Source organism: Fukomys damarensis, unplaced genomic scaffold, assembly GCF_012274545.1.
Source record: "Fukomys damarensis isolate Sample0158 unplaced genomic scaffold, DMR_v1.0_HiC HiC_scaffold_17, whole genome shotgun sequence".
Lineage (NCBI taxonomy): Eukaryota > Metazoa > Chordata > Mammalia > Rodentia > Bathyergidae > Fukomys > Fukomys damarensis.
This window is the reverse complement of record NW_022900929.1, coordinates 59,101,980-59,123,955: the sequence shown is the minus strand read 5'-3', so window position 1 is coordinate 59,123,955 and position 21,976 is coordinate 59,101,980. Positions and strand designations below refer to the sequence as shown.

The 21,976-nt window shown below is 39.5% G+C and overlaps 1 protein-coding gene across 1 annotated transcript in view; it reads left to right on the top strand.

Moving 5' to 3' along the window:
* Slc25a21 (solute carrier family 25 member 21) overlaps positions 1–21,976 on the top strand; it is a 474,275-nt gene extending 452,299 nt beyond the window's left edge. Inside the window, exons 8-10 of the mRNA XM_010632665.3 lie at positions 16,004–16,185; positions 17,216–17,268; positions 20,300–21,976. Of these exons, the coding sequence (XP_010630967.2) occupies positions 16,004–16,185; positions 17,216–17,268; positions 20,300–20,361 (297 nt within the window). The 3' untranslated portion in view covers positions 20,362–21,976. The remainder of the gene's footprint in view (positions 1–16,003; positions 16,186–17,215; positions 17,269–20,299) is intronic.

The following is a 21,976-nucleotide window of genomic DNA, read 5'->3' as shown; positions in this document are numbered from 1 at the left end:
GAACACCTCAGTCACCCATTCCCTTACCAAATAGGGAAGTTCATGAAATATGGCTTCTTGTTATTTTAAAAACTAAAGGTTGAATAAATGCCACTGTAATCCTTTCTGTACATTAGTTTTACACTAGTGGGGAAAGGCCAAAGCACTGCTTCCTACATTTATGACTATTAACAATTTTAAATCATAAACTTCTTTTGACAGTGCTAAAATGTGCCATGTTGGCTCAGAATTTTATTTCTAAGCTTTAGTTTCCAAGACACACCAAAAAAGCTGATTTATTTTCATTTAATGACCTGGGCACTCGGGACCCCTTCATTGAGGGTGGGGGATATGTTATGCTTAAAATTTGGGATCAGCAGGACTGAGTGTGACTCCAACACATATTTACCAAATGTCTAGCAAATACCAGGCCCTGTGCTGGCTTCCAGTGGGTGCGATAGTTAGAAAACATCACCAAGTGTACAAAGCAAGGAAAGTAACAGACAAAAATGGGTAAACAGACAGATACATGCTAACATGTGATGAAGGAGAAATGTCCCCAGTATAAACTTGGCAATCCCAGAGGGAAACAATCTGGCTAGGGAGACACGGGGTTCAGAGCCTACTGCTCATTATACAACACACTAAGGATTCTTTATCTAAAGCCCACTAGCATCTTAGTCCACTTTCTGTTGCTATTAGAGAATACCTAAAACTGAGAAACTTATCAAGGAAAGAGGTTTCCTTAGTTCACAGTGGGAAGGAGGGAAGATTGGGCATCACGTCTGGTGGGTACTCACGCTGCATGATGAAGGCAAATAGGCACATGCAATACAGGTAAGGGGACAAAGGGGATCCATCCTCACAATAACCTACTCCCCCAAGGACTACATTCATTCTCTTCTGAGTGCAGAGCCCAAACACCTCTCAAAGGGCCCACCACCTCTCAACACTATGACTTTGGCATTGAATTTTTAACATGAGTATTTTTTTTCCTCATTGAGTTTATTGGTACATTCTAGGTATACAGTACAGTTACATTCATCATTGGGGTCTTGTGCCTTTACATGACAGGTCTTGGTTCTCATTTTTTCCCCTTGTCCCTGCTCTCCCTTCTCCCCTCATCCATTCCCTGTTTACAAAAACTTTATTTCCATTTTTTCATTTTCTCATATTTTTTCTTTTCCCTTATTCCCTTTCCCCTACCCTTCCCACTTCCCCTACACCTTTAGCCCTTTTCTTCCTATTACACATTGTCAATTATACCATTAGGATCTTATTTGCAATTATAGTTTTTCACACCAGAGAAACGATTTGGTATTTACAAATGTGTGGCTTATTTATTTCACTTAAGAGTATAAGCTCAGTATGCATCCATTTTCCTATGAGTGACTCTAATTTCTCACTTTTTATGACTGAGTAGTATTCCATTTTATGGAAAACCCACATCTTCTTTATCCAGTCTCTGATTTATGGGCAAATGGGCTGTTTCAAGTGGGAAACCCACAGAAGATTTGAAGCAGAGGAATTCCCTGATCCGTATGGCTGCAGCATGGAGAATGGATGGAGTGAAAGTGGGAAGGAAAGGAGGTAGAACATCTCTGTGGAAAAGTTTTCAATATGAGGTGATGGGGCCTTGGACTACAGTGTTCATAGTGGAGACAAAGAGGAGTGGGCAGACTTGAGAAATATTCCACAGGCAGGAGCCCTAGGATGTGGTGGTGCAATAAATGTGCCTGTTGAGAAAACATGCTGAGGGGTTAGAGATGATGCCTAGATGTTTGGTTTAGGCAACCAAAAAGATAAATTACACTATTCACTGAAGAAATAGTGAAAGAGAAACAGGCTGTGAGAGAATACTGAGGCTCAGCCTGGAAACGGTGACTCCATTTGGAGTGGCAAAGAGCAGACATTGACTCGGTTGGTTGTACGTGGGTTCCGGGGCCTAACAGAGAGATGTGAGGTGGAGACAGACACTTAAAAGTGATCAGTCAACCTTGTTGAGAGGAGAAGGGCTGCCCCTTACTGGTTCAGTGACCTTGAGCCCATCGTCTCACTGCTCTGAGCCGCGGGTCTTCGATTTGTAAACTGAAAAGCGATGCTTGTGCTTTCTATTCGACAAAATTGTTTTGAGGACTAAAATAAATAATGTGGGAAGTAGTTTGTGAATGTTAAGATGCCATAAAAGTGTTAAGTGTGATGGTGCCGATGACGGTGATGGGGTGGAAGGGAGGCTGTGAGGCGGGTGAGGAAGTGGTTAGTATTCAGAATCACATGAGGAATTTTTCCCCAGGACTATTCTTTTTGCACTTAAATGAACACTATGTTTTTCTTGACTAGAACAAAGTCATTGATTTTTATGTGTTCTGTAATCTAAGCCTGATTCAAAACTGGGAAACCAGTATTCTTTAAATTTAAACCATAATAAATCAATCCTTTGTGAAAGGAAAGGTATGATAATCATTAAAACATGTTGAAGAACGTCATCAAGTTGTTATAAACCATGATGAGGAGGTGGTGTTTCTTGAAGGCATTATTCCATCTTTGCTGTAGGCTGTCTCTGGCCCTTCACTTTGGACAGTTTGTTTACAGGGTTATTGTTTCAAGTCCTTCACCCAGCAATGGATCCCTCTGTTGTTCCAGGGGAATTTGAGGTTTCACCGACTCTTACTGACATGATATAATTCTAGATTTTTTTTAAATTCAATTTTTAAATCCATAAATGTCTTACAGTGTTTTCCACCTTCAAAACAATTGATTTTATAAGAAAATATTCATACTGATTGTCTCTGGGGAGTAGAAATTGGGGTGGGGGAGAGGAATTTGAGGAGGAGATTGGAATTATTTTTAAAATAGGAAACCAGGAAAAAAATTAAACCTTATAAAATAGATCATGTAAGTTACTTTTGCACATTTTACTCAGTTCTAAGGCTGTGTCTTCAGAGATAAAGTAGAAACTTAGCCACTCCTTCAGTTTTTTACTAGCTCTTCATATTGATGATGTCTGCTAGGTATAGTTTTCAAATATCACTTTCCTGACCTTCTGTACCATTTTACTATTAAGACCACTTTTGTAAACTTCATGATTTGGTCTTATCCTCATCACAGTAACTGTCATTTTCAGATAAGAAAAGTTAATGGGATGCTAAGGCTCAGAGCTGAAGGCTACTGAAGTAATTAATCCAAGACCAAAGAGCAGAAAGAGGGAGAAACCAGAGGCCAGAAACCCCAAATATAGTTTATAATGCTCCAACTCTGCTTTTTGCCTTGTATTTTGTCACACACAAATTATCCCTTAGAAATGGTCACTAAGGGGCTGGGGATTTAGCTCAGTGGTTCCACTTGCACAAGGGACCCGAGTTCGATCCCTGGTACCCACCCCCAAAACAGAAACAGTCACTAAAATTGAAATAAATGAAGTCAGTTAGAACATGCAGTGTAAGCAGAATTTGCTGCTTCGTTGAGAACTGCAAACTGGTCCTCCCTTTGTCACATCCTTATTCTACAATCCATAGAATCACAGAATTGTAAGACAGCCCTGGAAGAACTGGGCATTACCAGTTTGCAAATGATGTCCTGTGTTATATCCTCTCAGATTTATTTTTAGAAGCTAGAATGATGAGTAAAGCCCTACAATAGAAAAAGAAGGATTTAGATATTAACCAGCTATGGAATTTAATGGAGGGATTCGTTTACATCTTGCAGAAAATGGAACAGAATGTCAGAATAAAGAATTATCTTCTCACCTCAGAAAGAGGCTATCACATCTCAGAGTAAAGCACCCTGGAAACAGATATTGATTCACTTAAATCATGACATCTTGGGCCAGGGATTTAGCTCAGTGGTTCGGTGGCCTGCCTTGCAAGTGCAAGGACCAGAGTTCAATCCCCAGTACAAAAAAAAAAAAAAAAAAAAAAAAAAATCATGACATCTTTTTCAAATATCCATGGGAGTAATCTTTCATTGTAAAAACAATTTCTTTCATGCTATTTCATATTGGAGATACTCGATGCATATTATTTGTGATGTCACAGCAAAGAAGAATCATTAGGTTAAAATAGTACATGTTTTAATAACTTTGTCTTCTAGTTCCATATTTACTTTCTTTGTGTTTCTGTGAATAAAATAATAATAGAATTTACTGTCTGAAGCTAATGGTTGTCAACAGGATTAAACTATGCTTTTAGTTTGCATTCTGAGGATGTTTGCAGATTATTGTGCCAAAAACAATGGAATTTTTGTGTCGAATCATGATATAAATTACATGTGTGGTTTAGAAATATTTTAGGAAGGAACAATTTTTCACATGTTCAATCTGTCTTACTTAGTAAACCATTTAGATCTGTCCCTGTGGTCATTTCATTACAGATAGCATTAAGTCAAAGAAATGTTATTTTCTTCTGGGTAGTCATAGAAGATTGCCTTTCAGAAATGCTATTTTTGGGTGTTTTTAATATTTTCTTTGTTTTGTAAACTCTGTAGAAAGTCTGAGGGCAGCTCCAGACACAATTTAGTTTATAAGAAGAGATGTGGAAATGTGTTAGTTTCATGATTGAGAGCTGTATTTTTCCCTAAGGTGTGTACTGAATTGAATGAAAAATGCACCTTTGGGTTCAAGTGGAGAACTTAAACAGAGATGTTTGTATTTTGAAAAGAAGACTCTCAACAGAATTAGATCATAGTGGGGTTTAATTTATGACCATTTATTTTTCTGATTCTCTCTTACTCCATCATTAGTCTTACCAGTCATCCGGTAATGGGAAGGGCAAGAGCATTAAAGTTTCATTAAGAACAACTCTCCTTTCTAGTACCCACTGAGGGAAAACTACAAGCATATATTTTCTATAAAATTCCAGAATATGTGACAAGATTCTGTGGTAAAAGAGTATCTTTCATTGGCAGTTTGCACACAGACTCCCTGGGGCGTGTGTGTTGGGGGAAGGGGTGTGGAAGAGGGCAGAGAGAAGGGGGGCAGGGGTTCAGACACTTTCTTAAATAAACTTCAGGCAAAACTTTCCAGTCAGGCACCACCCAAGTGGATGGAAAAGAGGTACAAGGAGCTTTAAGGTTCTCAGTGGGTCCATTCTATGCACACGTTCCAAGAGTCTTCATGGCGCATCTGCCGCGTGCAGTCCAGTGGGGGTGACTGGTAATCAGTCACGTGTTGCACGGAGAACCGAGTCATCCCAGTCATGAAGATGCTCTCACAGACAACTGTCACAACACAAGCACTGCTCACAGAGGATCCCAACCTAGATGGGGTGGGGGGGGTAAGCATGTAGGAAAGGCTCTTCCAGAAACTGTGGACTGAGGATCAAGGATGAGGATCAGCCAGGCCAAGGTGAAGAGGACCTTGAACTAAACAGAGGCTAGGATGTGTGGCTGCCTTGAATCAGGAGACTCAGAAATCAGGAGAAGATAAAGAATGAGGGTAGCTGGTATGTGGAAAACCTGAAGGCAGGATGGGAAGAGGAAGAGGAAGCTCCAGAGTTTACCTAGGTCAGAATATTTTAGATGTATAATTTGAAGGCAGTTTACTCCCCTTAAATGATTTTACTGAGGGACATGTTGAATAAACATATTACATAAGTGGAACTAAATGGACATGGCAAAGTTTCCTGGAAAGAAGCTGAGAGGTAGCATATCATGAAATAGATTTAATTCAGACTTCTCCTCGATCATCTGCCAGCCTCCACATCAAAGCCTGTCAGTGTGTTTGTGCTTGATTTTTCAACCTTCAAAATTTGCTTTTGTGAACCTGGTTTGTTAGTTTTCCCTGGAGTCAGTGATTTTATTGAGGCAAGGAACAGATAAAGCGCACCAAAACGAAAACTCTACTGGGTTCCCAAAGAAATGTGTAAATACTTTCCTTCATTTTGCATGATTGTGCTCACAGATTTACTTAATGTTCAGAAGGTATTATTAACCATGTGAATATATAGGTACATTTAACTATATTTTATATAATACACGTGTGAAATCTGTATGAAACAATCAGGTATGAACTCATATGTTCATTTTATATATTTTATAATTTGAGCTAAGTGACAAAGACCTTCAAAATTATTTCACATTTCACAACAGATAGCTTTGGGGAAAAAAAGGAATTTTCATGGCTATTTTCTGAATAGCTACATTTAGATGTGGAGCTTTTAACAAGACTTTGATTTCATTCCAAAGCCCAGAGCCCTGCAAGGATAGGATCTTGGGAATACTCCACATTCCTTAAAGAATGCTTATCAATTAAACCATCTCATTTTAGTTTAGTGACCTTTTGTAGAGTGAGGAGCTAGCATTTCCCCAAATTATCTCACATGAAGAAAAACAAACACTATAATAGATTCTTCTGATAGCTGTAAAGTGGAAACAACTGTATTTTTTAATTAAGCTTCAATAGCAGATATTTTCACTGAGGACAAAACAGCATGATACCATGTCATCAGGGGGAAAAATGTTTTTGTCAAAGTTTATGAACAAAACAATGAAATAGAGCCAAGATTAGAAAGAATGAAAAGTTATTGCTGAGAGCTGTCTCTCTGCCTAGCTGACTTGGGCCCATTAAAACTAACAATACCTAAAATGTAAATTTCTTCTAAGAAAGAAAGAAAGCAGCAGGTCACTTACTGAGCTGCCTCGACTTCAGTTACCAGGAGGCAACCATGATTGCAACAGACCATATCATTTTCATGGCCACCACTGCCAGCTGTGGTAAAGGCAATGATGGGCTGCTATTATTTGCCTTGCGGTTGTAACCAGGGTCTTAACCAGTGTGTGTATGTACGTCTTCTGTGATTTCCTTCTGAAATCTCAGGTCTTTGTTTATTGAGGCCTTGTAAAGACGTGAAGCATTTATTAAACGCCTGTGGTATTGAGTAAGACATGAGCAGCCCCTTCCCTTCAGAGGTTCTGAAGAAATCTTACAAAGAGATAGTGCCCATTTCCACTAACTCCTCTCAGAGATTTGAACTCAGTCAGTCTGATTCCAGAGCCCATGCTCTTAATTATTGTACTATACCTCTTCATATATGTGGATACATAAAGCTTTCTAACAAATCTTGCTCCCTCCTTTTCCTTAACCCCCTCCTCTTTCCAGCACATCTCCACATGGAATGTCCTTTTTTTTTTTTGGTACAGGGGATTGAACTTGGGTCCTTGCACTTGCAAGACAGGTGGCAGAACCACTGAGCTAAATCCCCGGCCCTGGAATATCTTCTTAAGCATTCTAGACCCAAGTCACGAAGTCTTTCCTTCTTCAGAATGTATCCATAGCTCCTTAACCACCTATCAGTGACATAGTCCTCTGTGTGGTCCTTTTCTTATCCACCTATCCAGTGACATAGTCTTCTGTGTGGTCCTTTTCTTATCCACCTATCCAGTGACATAGTCCTCTGTGTGGTCCTTTTCTTATCCACCTATCCAGTGACATAGTCCTCTGTGTGGTCCTTTTCTTGCCACCACATGTACATCAGATTGTCAGTGTCACTGTCACAGCTATACATGGTACTACAGTTTGGGGTTGACAAACTCAGAGTACATTAGGATCAACTTTCCTGTATCTGAACACACATCTTTCTTAATTCAGCCAACAATTGACCAGAAATGGATTGTGGGAGGATTTATTCGGGAAAGCGATGGAAAAAAAGGAGGAATGTATGTTGCTATCCATCAAGACATTGGCATGTTTAAATCTTTATGGTCAATTAAGGATTATACGAACTACAATCAAGTCTCCCTCATCTTAAATGTGTACATTTACCTAAATTAAGAACTTTACATTCACTATGATTAAATATAATCTCGAAGGTTTGGTCCAGTGCAAAACCTGTGATGATTATTTTAATGTTGACTTCTTCCTGTCGTCTAGCTTTCCCTCCCAACCTATCCTGCCAGCAGATTAATGATCAGGCCTTCTGCACATTTCTCATGGAAGAACCGTCATGGATATCCAATAGAATCCCTCCAGCTGTACTCTTATCCATCCTCCATTTAGTGCCTTATTAATTCAATGTCCTATTAATCTACATAACATGAGAGGTTTTTTTTTTTTTCAAGTGATTTTCTGAAATTGAGATATGCAGGATGATTCAGAAGAAAATGAAACTTTTTAAAATGTATGACTAGAGTAGATTTTCTGGGGTTTTGTCATACAAGGTTATGTCATGAACCTGTTTGGATTGCTTTTAGCTTGCGGCCTTGAGGAAGTGAAGGACAGGGTCACGACCCCCTCCCCCAGCAGCTGTGGATACAGAGATGTGCCACAGTAGGTATGGAATGAATGAAAACCTACAATGGAAAGGAAATTGCCTCTCTGCAAAGAAAGACTTCTGATACCCACCCCCAAATCATGAGGCTTCATAAGACTACTCTACTTGATGTGGTACTAAGAGAAATTAAAAGATAATTTAATTCCAGGGAGGAAAGAAAAGAAAATCAAGCTGACGTGAGGAGAGGAGATTGTAAGACAAGGCCTGAATACACATATTGAGGCTGACTTTCCTTAAATGAGAAGCCCCCTTGCTGTAGTTTCGCCTTTTGCAGAGCAGCAGGCCTTCTGCCCAGTCTCCCTCACCACTACTAGTCCTCACTAGCTAATAAATCCTGCTCCCTCATCTTCCTGAGCCCCCCTCCTTCTGTGTGGAATGTCTTCTTAAAGATGCCAAGCCATAATCACAAAGGCCTGTGAGATGGGCAGTGATTCTCTGTTTATCAAGCTAGGATCCAGCTGGCCAGCCACTCAGCAGGGCATCAGAGCCCAGACCAAGGAAGGTAAAAGGAGAGGCATATTTGGCCTCTGTGCATATGAACTCTTCTAGTGCCACTGCCTTAAGTTGTAGATGCTGTCTTTATTTGTTGGCTACATGGTTTGGCTTAGATGGTTAAATTAGTTACAAATATGTGCTGTGTTGAATGTTAACTCTTCTGAGTCCTAGATAACACTTCTAATGACTTGGTGGTGCCTTTTGTTGAATTTTCAGAGGTTATTGAAAATCCCAGCTGCCAATGTTTTGGAATCACCTATTAGTGTCTCTTGCTAAATCATGGAGAATCTATGAGTAATAGGCTCTGTCAAGGAAATTCATTGATTTCCCTGAAAAGGGGCTGGGAAACATCTCGCCTCAGCTGTGCATGCCCACAAAGATGGAAGAGTGACAAAAACAGCCAGGGAACTCTAGGAAGATAGTATGGTATCCAATCTCAGTTCTTCTAGTACTTACTATTTCTTTGACAAGTTACGTCTTCTATCTCAGGTTTTTCATTTGTGAAATAAAATCTTAACTTCAGCCTTAGTGTCTGCGAAGGAATTAAAAGATCAAAATGTACCAAATAAGCTGGGGATGTTGGCATATACCTGTAATCCCAGCTACTCAGGACTCTGAGGCAGAAGGGTTGCAAATTTCAGGCCAGCCTGTATAATTTAGCAAGGCCCTGGCTGAAAATAAAATTCAAAAAGGACTGAAGATGTAGCTCAGGAGTAGAGAGCTTGCCCAGCACATACGAGGCCCTAAGTAAAATCTGTAGTGGCACAAAAAAGTGCATTTCAGATTGCCATCACAGAATAAAGTCAATAAATATACATTTTAACATTTCAGGATACTCAACTCTAGTTATAAGGCAAATATTTTATGAGGAAATATCTGAAAATAACTAGAGAAAAAGATCTACGGAGGGAAAAGTAATACAGATTTCTTATAAACAAATATTTTAAAGGAACTATTTTTTTTAAGTTTAGGGGGAAAAGACTACTACAATAATGGGATTTTTTTTAACCCTCACAAACTATATTGAGAATAGTGATGGTTGCTTGCCCTTACATTTGAGGGAAGAATTGCAGAAAAACAATTTGAGCTTATGGGTGAGGAATGTCAGTTGATATAGGTGAGTTTCCTGATTGGTACTAGTTGGAATGAATTATGGGTGTTGTATATTTTAGTAACAATAGATTTTCATCAATGTGAATATTCATTTACATAATTTAGGTCTGATCACTCTTGTTCGGCTTAGGCTGAGTGACATTCTGGTTGTACTCGCTAGTCTTGTGATTGGGGCATTTCTTTCTTTCTTGATACCAAGGATCAAACCTGGGGTCTTTGTGCTTGGTAGGCAGGTGGCAGCACCACTGAGCTAAGTCCCCAGCACGGAATTTTTATTTTCTACCACTTAAAAGTCTTCTCTTGGTCTGAAAAGTGATCTCATATGGAGATTTAGGATACAGTCCTGAGAAGCAAGTGCATATGTCTTTAATTGCACTGGTTGGTGTGTGGTAGTCTCAGGGCTTCTCACAACCTTGGCCTCTTCTCTTCTAAATAATAGAAGTTTGAATCTCTTTGGACCCCTTCAATACTATATCTCTTTGTAAATTAGGAAATTTCTGTAGGTGTAGTACCTCAACTCTCTGGAATGTTACCAGTCTTAAATATACAGAAAATGTTTATCCTACTTCCTGGCACATACTGAGTGTCTTATCCTTATTATTTTCTTACTCCACTTTTTAAATTAAACTTACAGAAAAAAGCAAAATGACACCCAGGTGGTGTGATTTTCATGGCAGACAGCTAGCTATTCAGCTAATACACGGTGACTTGCGATAATGATTTGTCTTAGCACCCTAGATAACCAATGAATGACTAAGTGTGTCGGAGGCAGTAGCTAGATACTGTCTCACAGGACTCCAATAGTGAAAGCCCAGGAACAACTTCTTTGTCCCTACTGCATGTTTTGTTTGGACATCCCCCACCCCACTTCAGTACTGATCACATTGTACTGGGGTTGATTAGACACATACCCTTAACGAGTCCTCTGGATCATATACCGTCATACATAACTCTAGCTCCCAATGTAGGGCCAGGCCCTGGTAAATGTTCACTGGTTGAGTAAATGACAAAAGAATGATGGATGAGAAGCAGTGTAACATAACATACAACAGCATAGGCTTGGGTGTCAGAACTTCCTGGGCTCAAATACAAGGTCCACTGCTCTTACAAGCAGTATTATCTTATACAGCTATGTCCTTCTCTGTAAAATAGTGTTATGTGCTGAACTCAGAGTCTGTTGTTTATTTATTTGTTTGCTTGTTTGTTTATTTTGTTGTTGTTGATGTTTTTTGAGACAGGGTCTCACTATGTAGCTGAGACTGACCCGGAACTCACTATGTAGCCCAGTCTGGTCTCGAACTCACAGCGATCTTCCTGCCTCAGCCTCCCGAGTGCTGGGGTTACAGGCGTGCGCCACCATGCCCGGCTATTTTATTTATTTTAAATATTGCATATTTTGCATATGCTATTGTTCCTGGCAATAAATAATATTAATAATAGCATTGTTTATCATAATGATAGTATAATGGTTTAGATCTAAAATGTACCCCAGAAGTTTCATCTGTTCAGAAGTGGAGCTTTGGGAAGGTAGCAGGGTAATGGAGGTGAGATGAGTGTTATTAGAGGCATGACCTGGAAAGATACATTCTTGTCTCCGGCTTCTCTCTTCTCTGTCTGCTTCCTGGCACCCGTGGGTTGAGTAGCTTTCTTCCCCATCCTTTCTGCAATTTCTGCCTTGCAGCCAGCCAACCATGGACTGAGTCCACTGGGAATTGTGAGCCATACAACTTCTCCTTTAAGTTGTGGGTTAGGGTATTTTGCTTCAACAAAGGGAAAGTAACTAATACAGATGGTTATAAAATATAATAAAAATATTACAGCACATGTACTATGTGATATCACTCAGGCCAGGAAACCCCACAGCTATGGCTTGCTTCCATTAACAAAAGGCTTTAAGTGTTTCTCAGCACGTCCAGAGCCTTGTCGGGCCAATAGTTAAGATGAATCTTAGCAGAGCTGGGGATGTAGCTCAGTGGTAGAGCACTTGCTTAGTATGCATGAAGGCTCTGGATCTGACCCCATACATATATACATACATACATTATCTTAGAACATCAATTGTCCAGCCCAGGGATCCAAAGAGGGTGAATCATAAACTTCAGTTTAGTAATGGCTCTCAGGCTTTGGCATCCATCAGAAAATTTTAAGAACTTACTTAAACAGATTGCTGAGTTCCCTCCCCAGATTCAGTAGGTTTGGGGTAGACCCCCAATTTTTATTTCTAATATGTTTCCACAGAGAGCTGACGATTTGTACAAGAACCTCACTTTGAGAACACTGATTCCACAGACTGTTGGGATGTATGTAATGGGACTCTACAGCAATAATGCGTGTGAGAATTTTTTCACTAAGGTGAATCGCCTGGTAACTCGATGTGAAAATTAGAACTTCCTAGTTTTAGCCCCAGTGTTTTAAATCCTACACTTCCCTTTTTGTAGTTTATAAACGTATTAGTAAATGAAATGGTCTCATTATTTTTAAGCTTTTTTCATTTATTTTTATCAGTACATGTTTGCAGTATGTAATGATTACATTTATTGTTTTTAAGGTTTTGTAAGCTCAAGAGAACCTATAAGCACTCTCCTGGAAAAGCCCATATGCACATACACAGAGAGATTCCCTATGATTTTAGGAGGTTCTAGGGTACCTGCTGCATAAGCCTACCCACTGGTACTTAGGACTATCAGGGAAAAAACATGTAAGCTTTGAGGCAAACACTCAGGTTCACTTGTGTGAAACAAAAATTCCCTTCTTGCATTTAACCCATCAGTTAATTCATTTGTAAAATAGGAGGAGTAATAATAATTCTTGCCTCGAAGTTGTAAAGATTGACTTATACAACGCATAGATATTTGCAATCGGCACTGTCTCGCAGAAAGACCGTAAATATTTGATGTTATTAAAATTGTTACCTCTGCCATAAGCAGGGAAAAGCAATGTTGCTAACATAGAGTGAGGTGGTTGTGGGAAGGGAAGAGGTCAAGCAGGGAGGCTGGAAATGTAGGGTTATGAGCTGAGAAGATAGGCTGATAAAACTAAAAGCAGCACAGTTGGCTATCACTGGGCTCCCAAGGGCGACTGAAGAATTAATGAGGGTAGAAGCTACACTCCAGCCTCAACTATGCTCCTGAGCTAGGCCAGCCCTCTTCACCTGTGAGTGCCTGGGCTTCAGCACGGCCATGGTCCTCTGCACACCCACATCTCTCAAAGCTTGGGAATAGTTTGAAGAAAAACCAGGAGTCAGGAAAGTGCTTGGAATAATTGTGAATGAATCGATGAGTGTGATTCTGAGTGTAGCACATGACGGTAAGAAGATAAATTGGAAGCTTATCCTGAGAAAGTAATCACAGGTCAAGTGCAATGCTTTGCCTTTACTCTCCATGCTGCAAGCAGGTATGGAAGATCTTTGAGTAGGGAGATACCAGAAGAAATGAAAAGAGAGCTTAGGGGACTCTGTGCAGGCTAGGCTCTAGAGGGGCAGGAAGGAAGCAAGACCTGGGGAAGGGAATGGGAACTGGAATCAAAGTGAGAGAGGTGAGGTAGCCAGGAGGGGATGATCAGGACAGATATTTGAGAAGCTGCACTCCCTTACAGATGGCTTGCAAGATGTAGTACAGAAATCAGGCAAGATGCAACGGTTTTCCTTGGCTCATCCAGTCCCAGCTTCTGGTAATGGCAAAAGAGCAGACTGTGGAGTTGAAGAAGAGATTAACCATGGGCTCAGAAGCCAGGTGGTAAGGGATACCCCTTGATCATCTCATGACTACTTGTGTCCTCCCTAGAATGCTCATGGGGGTAGCAGCTGGCCATCTGCCTGTGCGCAACACCAAAATTACTAGTTCCCAGAAATGGGTCCTCAGCCCAGCAGCTCTTGAGACAGGGCCTCACTTCAAACTCATGGCAATCCTCCTGTTTCGACCTCCTGAGTGCTGGAATTACAAGCATGTGCCACTATGCCCAGCTATTTGAGCAGCTTTTGAAACCACTTTCAGACACCTTCCCAAGAAAATTCTGACCTGGGAATCTGAGATACAGCTGCCGGGGGGGCCCAGACATCTTTACTTGTAAAGCCGTCGGGTGATTCTGATGCATGGCTGGATCTGGAAAATACTATGGGATCTTACTGTTGTGCTGGAAACGGAACAGAAGCTCAGGTTTGACACTTCCTTGTGGTTGTGAAACGTGGTTAGCTTGCAGACCTTAGGTTTTGATCACCAGCAGTACCTCAGGCACAGTGACTTCCCCGGGTGTCTGCGTTTACTCTCCATTCTCAATCCGGATTCTCAGCAAATATATCAGGAAATAGAAAATGAAGAATGCTCGATGAGGTCCCCTGAACATCCCGGGGAGACAGCGTGCATATAAGTTATCATTTTCACACTTGCCCTTAATAGAAACAGAAAGAGAACTTGGCTGTGTTGCAGAGGTACCATGACATAATCATTCTATAGGATGATTTGCATCTTTTGAAAACAGGCTACATAATAATATCATCCATTTCCTGCCAGGATCATACAACACCCATAGCACACTTACTTCTATTGGCACTTTTATACCTCAGAAAAATGATACAGTCACAGGTAAGTGTTAAAAACTTCCCTCCGTTTACTAAGCTCTGTGAGAGTCAGTGACTCATCCGTGTCCGACAACTTGAGCTGGTGTTGAATTTGCTGCCCTCCGAAGCTTGGGTTCTGCTTCTGAGCCATAATGGAAAAGGGCAACATAAAGGCATTTTTCTCTCCTTGTAAAAGAAAAAAAATGGGGGGAGGGGGAATTATTTAAACACACCTCACTCATACTGCAATCACTGCATTGTTTTTCCTGTAGAAACACCCTGATGGTTTTTAAATCCCTTTAAACCTCCTCAGCACCTGTATGGCCCAGATCCAAGAATTATTACTGAATCCCTAGCTTTTTATATTTAGCCTCAGAGGAGTTCTTATGAAGGTAACTGGCTCTGGGTTCAGTTGAACATTTCAGAACTTCCAGAAGTTTTCTTATTTCATAGGCACTGGAAACAAGGCAGTGCTCAGACTTGAATTTCATTCATTCATTCATTCATTCATTTACTCATTTGTATTGCCCCTCTGTTTGTTTCTGCTGGATAAAATAGTGTGGTAGCATAACCCCATGTTGATTCTTTGTGACAGTGCCCCTGACACACTGACCAAAGAGAGGGCAGGGATAGGATAAGGTGGTGGTCAGGGTCAGCAGCATGTAATACATGATATGATTTCTCTTTAGGGCAAGAACTGAGGCTGCAAACATAATGAGAACTTCCCAGAAAATTCATAACGTGAGCTCACTGGGCACCAAAATAGTTTGAAGGAAAGTGACTCCCACATAAGACCTAATTAAATACTTTGATGTCAGAAAGCAGAGCAAAGAAGGGTGGAAAATCAAATCAGACCCGTGTGAAGGGCCTAAATTCAAATAGAAAGAACAACGCCTCCACACCTCTCTCTCCATGAAGGAAGAGCAAGATTCAGAAACAATGAGTCCCAAATTCTTCAGCCAATTAGTCCAGTACCTCACTACTGTTTATAATGCACAAAATGTCACAGGCTGTTTTGTAGCTGCCCCAAGTTGGTTTGTTAATAACAGGAAGCTAGCACTTCTCAGTACAGTGGATCAGCTACACGTGAAAATAAATGCAAAAAACCTGGAGGGGAATAGCAGCAGACCGAGAGTAGCCTTGATTTAATTTAACATTTGGGGGTCCACACACAAATGAGCATTTTAGTAGGCTTCATGGTGGAAGTTGCTGTCATTTGTAAAATATTCTGGCCAATTAGCTAATAGTGTGCTTGGATTTCTCCTGTTTTGATACAGTAATACTAAGTACATTGTGAAGCCCAATTATACAAATCATCCCCATATGCCATACCAGTCTTTCTTTATGAACTGTGTTTATAAATCCTGTGTGAGGAAATGTGTACTTCAGCAATTTAGACCATGTGTAAAAACATAGCCAATGGGATTGTCAAGAAAACAAGTTCCAGCCTAGGAAATCCTAATGTGTTCTGCTGGAATAACAGGAGGGTGCCAAGGAGTGCAGTGCTCTGCTTAAATACATATTGCTTTATATAGTGTTTAACCAATTTAGGGGCTTCCATTTCCTTTTCTGTTATTTTATTCTTCTTTTCTTTTAGGATCCAACTTTAGAGTTCTTGAGAAAATTTGGGATTGGTCTTCTCTCCGGGACAATAGCCTCAGTCATTAATATCCCTTTTGATGTTGCCAAAAGTCGGATTCAAGGGCCTCAGCCAGTTCCTGGAGAGATCAAGTACAGAACCTGTTTTAAAACAATGGCAACAGTCTATCAGGAAGAAGGGTAACACATTCTTACTTTAATAAATGTACAAGCCTCAAATACTGCTAAGACCATATTGTACTTCCAGTTTGCTGAGAACCAGTAAGCCCTCCTAAGTTGGGTGTGTCTAAGAAGCTCCCCGGAATATAACAAATTTTGCAAGAGGACACAATGAGATGTTGACAAAACGTTCTTATACCATCGAGATCGTGCCGTGAGGCACGATCATGCAATACTCTGCATGTTTGCCTTAGAACACTAAGATGAACTTTTTACTTGTCGGTTTACATAATATTCTATTGTGTATTATAAGTCCTACTGGAGGCTGGGGATTTAGCTCAGTGGTTCCGGTCCCTGGTACCAAAAAAAAAAAGTAGGGCCGGGGTTTAGCTCTGTGGTGCAGCCACCTGCTTTGCAAGCACAAGGACCAGAGTGGCCAAAACAAAGCAAAACAAAAAAGCCCTACTGATAACAGGTAGATGATAATAGTCTTTTGACTATAAATCTCATCAAAATGCTATCTGATTATATTTTCCTGGGCGAATTCAGTGCGAGAATTGCACAAAGTTAAGGTTTTTGAAAATATGTCTTTTTCTTATTTTTAAGTCTTACTTTCTGGGTCTTCACTCTTCCTCTTTAATTATTCCCAAGTAAACAAGTGATACTTTATTATTTTAATCTAAATTGCATCATATTTCCTAATATGAAGACTGACTTCGTGGTCTTTTAAATTCAATTTCAAAAGCCATTTTGTCCATATACATAGCTATCTTGAAAGCAAGACCTGTCTTGAAAACAAAAACCATCTCACTGATGAAAGTCATGTTTCTGATTGGACAAGGCCAGTATAGCCTGAGTAATAAAGAACTGATTAACTCTTTCCCTTCATCCAATTTTGTGCAGGGAATATGAAGCCAGATACTGTCCAGTTTGGGATGGGCATAATTTCAAAGAGTTTCTTTTTAAATGCTGAGATAGCATCTCAATAAAACTGAGGTCCAGTTCCTTTATTTTCAGAATAAGAATGTTGCTCTTTTCCTTCTGATTATAGGATTTTGGCTTTATATAAAGGCCTGCTTCCCAAGATTATGAGACTTGGACCAGGTAATGATACTTTTATTAATTATCTGCCTTCTAGTATCTCTTCGTTTGTTATGTGTGTCTATCAGCAAAACAATAAAAGTTCACCATATTTGGAGAGATGGAAACCTTGATGATGTAAAGTTGTCTATGAGTCCTCAAGATGCTGACGGCACGCATTAGAACTGCTCTACCTTTGTTTATACAGAACTGTTTTAGACCTTGCTAGTGGAAAGCAAAACCTAAGTTAAGGAAAAAGGAAAGAACCTTCAGCCAGTTGGAGTTTGAGCAGCGAAGTATGAGGAGTAAATTCTGGATGAAGTCATGGTATTCCCTGAGTGAGGAACCTGTCTGATAAAACCATTCCTTCTGCTTCCAGCTGAGTCTCAGTCCTACCTCAGCTTCATTTCAAAAAGAGAAACGGAGGGCATCTTGTCAACATGAGCTGCTAGAGTCCCTTCTTTTCACTCACCCCTGGGGGGCCTGGTGATGCCACTGAAGGGTCCTCAATATCCTGGCCTCTTCCCTTGGATGACACAGGCTCCCAGCTCAGCCTGAGGGTGCCAGCTCACAAAAAAAATAAATAAAACAAAACACCTGCTGCCATTCCAACAGGAAGAGCCAGCTGCCTTTATGGAAATAGATAAGAAAATAACTGCTGCAGACTCAACCACTGGGACCAATAGTCAGATTATAAACAGTCTTGTGAATTAGTATAAAAGTGTGCTCTAGGCCACACTTTTTGGGGAGTCTGAAGCATGCACCCCTATTTAGACACCTTGGTGATCCTCTCTGGAAACTTTTTGCTTCTGCTAACCTTTCGCCATTCCTCCCTTTTTACACCAGCATTCTGCTCCCTTACTGCACTCCCACATATGCAGTTACCTTAGATCTCAGCACAATAAACTGCCATTTCTGTCAGCCTAAGAAAAATAATAACAGTTTGTAAATTGAAGCTAGTCAACAGAGTATGTATTTAGAAAGCAACTTTTTATGTATTTAGGAAAAAAAATTCAGAATGCATCTACCCTCACATTTGCAAGTATTTAAGCATAGATTCTGCTTCACATTTAAGATTCAGAACTCTGCCTGCTGCTTGTCACTGGCTCATGTGTAAAAAAAAAACTAACCCAATAATAAAGAACACTGGGGATTTCATACATCTTTGCAATTACTGTATGTGACATCTTTCCTTCACCACTCAGTAAAAACCTGAGAGTGGACCTAATATAAGAGAAAAATCACAGGACTGGCCTGAAACCAACTTTCTCAGAAGGCAATGGGCCTAAAAAGGGTGGTGACAAGACAGAATTTAGTCAAAATGGTAACTGACTGGAACCTTAATCTAAAACTCTTAAATAACATGGCCCCAAGTTTCTTTAGAGGCTTGCAAATGTTTGGTTGGGCTTTTAAATGTTTTTGCATGAGGGGTTCTGAGTTGCTGTGGTGTTAAACCCAATAAAAGCATTGTGAACATACTGTCCAGCCTAAACAACATTGTGAATAACTGATAACCTCATTCAAATACCTGGCCTCCACTTAATTTCAAATATGCATATCCTAGCAACTTCAAAGGGAGAAGGAATAGAAAACTTATGGTAAGACTTTTGAGTAAAGGCCAACCAAAATCGGAAGAGAAGGGAGAGAGGGGGGAGGGGAGGGGAGGGAAGACAGAAACAAAGACAGAGACAGAAGAAAAGTAAGATGAACCTGGAATTTTCACACTTCATTTTGGAGAAGCAGCCAGTATTATTTTTATAATAGCCTTAGCAGCTTTATGTGACTAACAATCAAGTACTTCCTTCAAAAGTCTGTGGTTTAAACTCCAAATCTCAGTAGACAGAAAGCCAACTCCATTCTGCATATCCTTGCATTACACTGAGAAGGTTAAGAGTAAATACAGCAATCGTGTACATATTAGCCCCAGTGTAGTGAATCTTTTTTTTGTTTGCCAGAGTTCTAAGAGGGCTGAGAGGGTGTAATAGAATATCTCAATGGGTTAGAAATTAAAATCGCAGGCAGACAATTATTTCTGGCATATGATTACACAAACATGTACAGTCTGTAGTCTTTTTTTAAAAAATCATATGGAGTGTGTACAAAATAACTAAAATCCAAATGAAGTTCTTTTTCTTTCCATTAGAAATCAGTCTTCTGTTGAGGCAAACTAGTCTTGTGTGCTCTGGATATTTGTCCACATTTTGATTTTGTAGTATTGTTCACACAGTTTAAACAATGTCCTAAGGTACAGGACCCATGGTATTTCTACATCAGAGAAAACACAAAATGATCCTCATGCAAATGCTTCCCGTGTCCAGGTATTCAGAGCCACAGCACCTGTCTTCCTGAATCCTACCCTCCTTCTGTACTGCAGAGAAAACTTCTTTGCAGCCATTTATAAAACTTTTCTCTTCCAAGATAAATGGTGGTTTTACGCCACTCAACTTCACTACCAGAATTTCAAGTTCAAGTCTATATACCTTTGAGGCAGATATATGGAATGACAGTTAGCTTCCAATCTCCTTTTGTTGAGGTTTACAATACAGACTTCTAAAAATATTCATGTTATTTTTCACATTAGAATCCACTTTGGAAGACTATAAAAAAAGACTCATCCATCAACCGCCGTCTTAGAGACTTTCTTCTTGAATGCCACTAAGACAATGCTAATTACGAACTGAAAAAGATAAATCCTTTGCTGACATACGAAGAATCTGAAGGTTTCTGTTCACAGGAAAGCCACATGCCCTTACATGACTAAATATGTCTATATTTATTTACTTTTTAAAAATTAAAAGTGCCTGGAAAAGAATACAATGTGAAATGAAAGTTGCAGACACTCATGGGGAAAAAATGTATTTAGAGGCTCAAGATGGTCTTGATTTTACCCTGAGAATTTTCCATAATAGTTTCATATCAGTATATCTGGGCTCCAGAACAGCCCCTGCTGGACGGGCTGCCTGAGACTCCATGGTATTCAGAAACAATGCCAGCAGACAATGCTATTTCACAGAATTTGTGATTTTGAAATTGCATTTGTGATTTTCTTGACTAGGAGGTGCAGTGATGCTGCTGGTTTACGAGTACACCTATTCATGGCTGAAGGAGAACTGGTGATTGCCAGTGTCTTCCCTGGAGATAACGGATGCTGGGCAGCACCATGAAGCGGAGACGCTGCTGATCAGCTAAGTCAGGCGTACAGTTATGAAGGGGAAACCAGCTTGGTCAAGCACAAAGCCTATTTTGATACTTTAGATTTTATCTTTAGGCAATTTAGGTTGGTAGTTGGAGATATATAAATGATGGAGATACAGAGATGATAGATGAAAGATAGATAAGAAAAATAATACAGAGCAATGAAATATGTTGAGAAAAGAAAAATAATATTAAATAATGAGGTATAGAGCAATATAAGATTTGTAAAAAAAAAATGAAGCAATGAAGTATATGAATAATATTAAAATAGTAGATAAACCCCACGCAAGGACTGTAAACATTATGAACTGCAAACATGTACAGAAAGAAAGGGGATCAAGAGATGGGGGAGGAAGGGAAGGAAAAGGGATGAAAACATGAATTAAGATGCATTATGTGCGTGTACCAACTTCCCACAGGGAATGAAAACATGTACTACACTCCTGTTCTGATAAACTAGAAGAATAAAAAAATTAATCAATAAAAAAGCAATATAATATATTCCTCTTATACTGCCTCATAATGAAAATTCATTGTAATGATAATTTTCAAAAGACCTACAGATGTTTAAATTCTTGAGAATAAATTATCCTGTGGCTAATTCCTTAAGAATTATTTGGAGAAAAAAGGGGCCTCCCCGAAAAGCCAAAATTTAAACATTTTTGTAAGGAATTGCTTTTTTCCCTAAATAATATTTAAAGAGCAGAAAAAAGTATTTTAAAATGTACTAAAGTGGCCTTTTAAGAATGCTGAATCAGGGCTAGGGATTTAGCTCAGTGGTTCCGGTGCCTCCCTGGCAAGCACAAGGACCTCAGTTCAATCCCTGGTGCCAAAAAAAAAAAAAAAAGAATGCTGAATCTTATGAGTGCTATGCTAAAATGTAAATCTGTCCATTTTATTTAGTAATAATATATATCTCAGCTCCGTTTTCTTAAGTCCACTTTGCATTTCGCATGGTTAAATGGGTATTTTTAAATCATGATATCTGAAATCTTTGATTACAAATAGCATACAAGAAATTATATTAAACATTTTCCTTTACATGGTTCACTTTGAAGACAGGTTTTATTGCTGAGATGTTTTCCTTTTAAGTCACAAATTGGAAGCACTATTTGAGCCCATTTGTGCCCTCTGTATTTGAATCCAAATACCTTTGTATAAATCTTTTACCCATGTAGTTCTTAAGAAGAATGTACAGGCTAAAATTATATTTCCAAGTTCCTAGTTTTAAGTGACAGCTTCAGGTGTGAAATATACTGTCTACAAGATTAAAATGTGTATGATAAAAATGTTTCAAAATAAAAGAACATTCTTAGCATTTCCAAAGATTCCTGTACTAACATGCACTCTAAGAACTAGCTGTTTGGTCTTGATATAACCAAAGTCAGTTTTGTGTCTGCATCCTGAAACAATGCTACTTCAGTAGCTAAAGTCTACAAAAAATATCTGCATGTTCTAGAGGACACATGTTCTTGATCATTACTCTGGGATATTTTTACTGTTAGGCTATTTTACTAAGACATTTTGAAAATAAAAA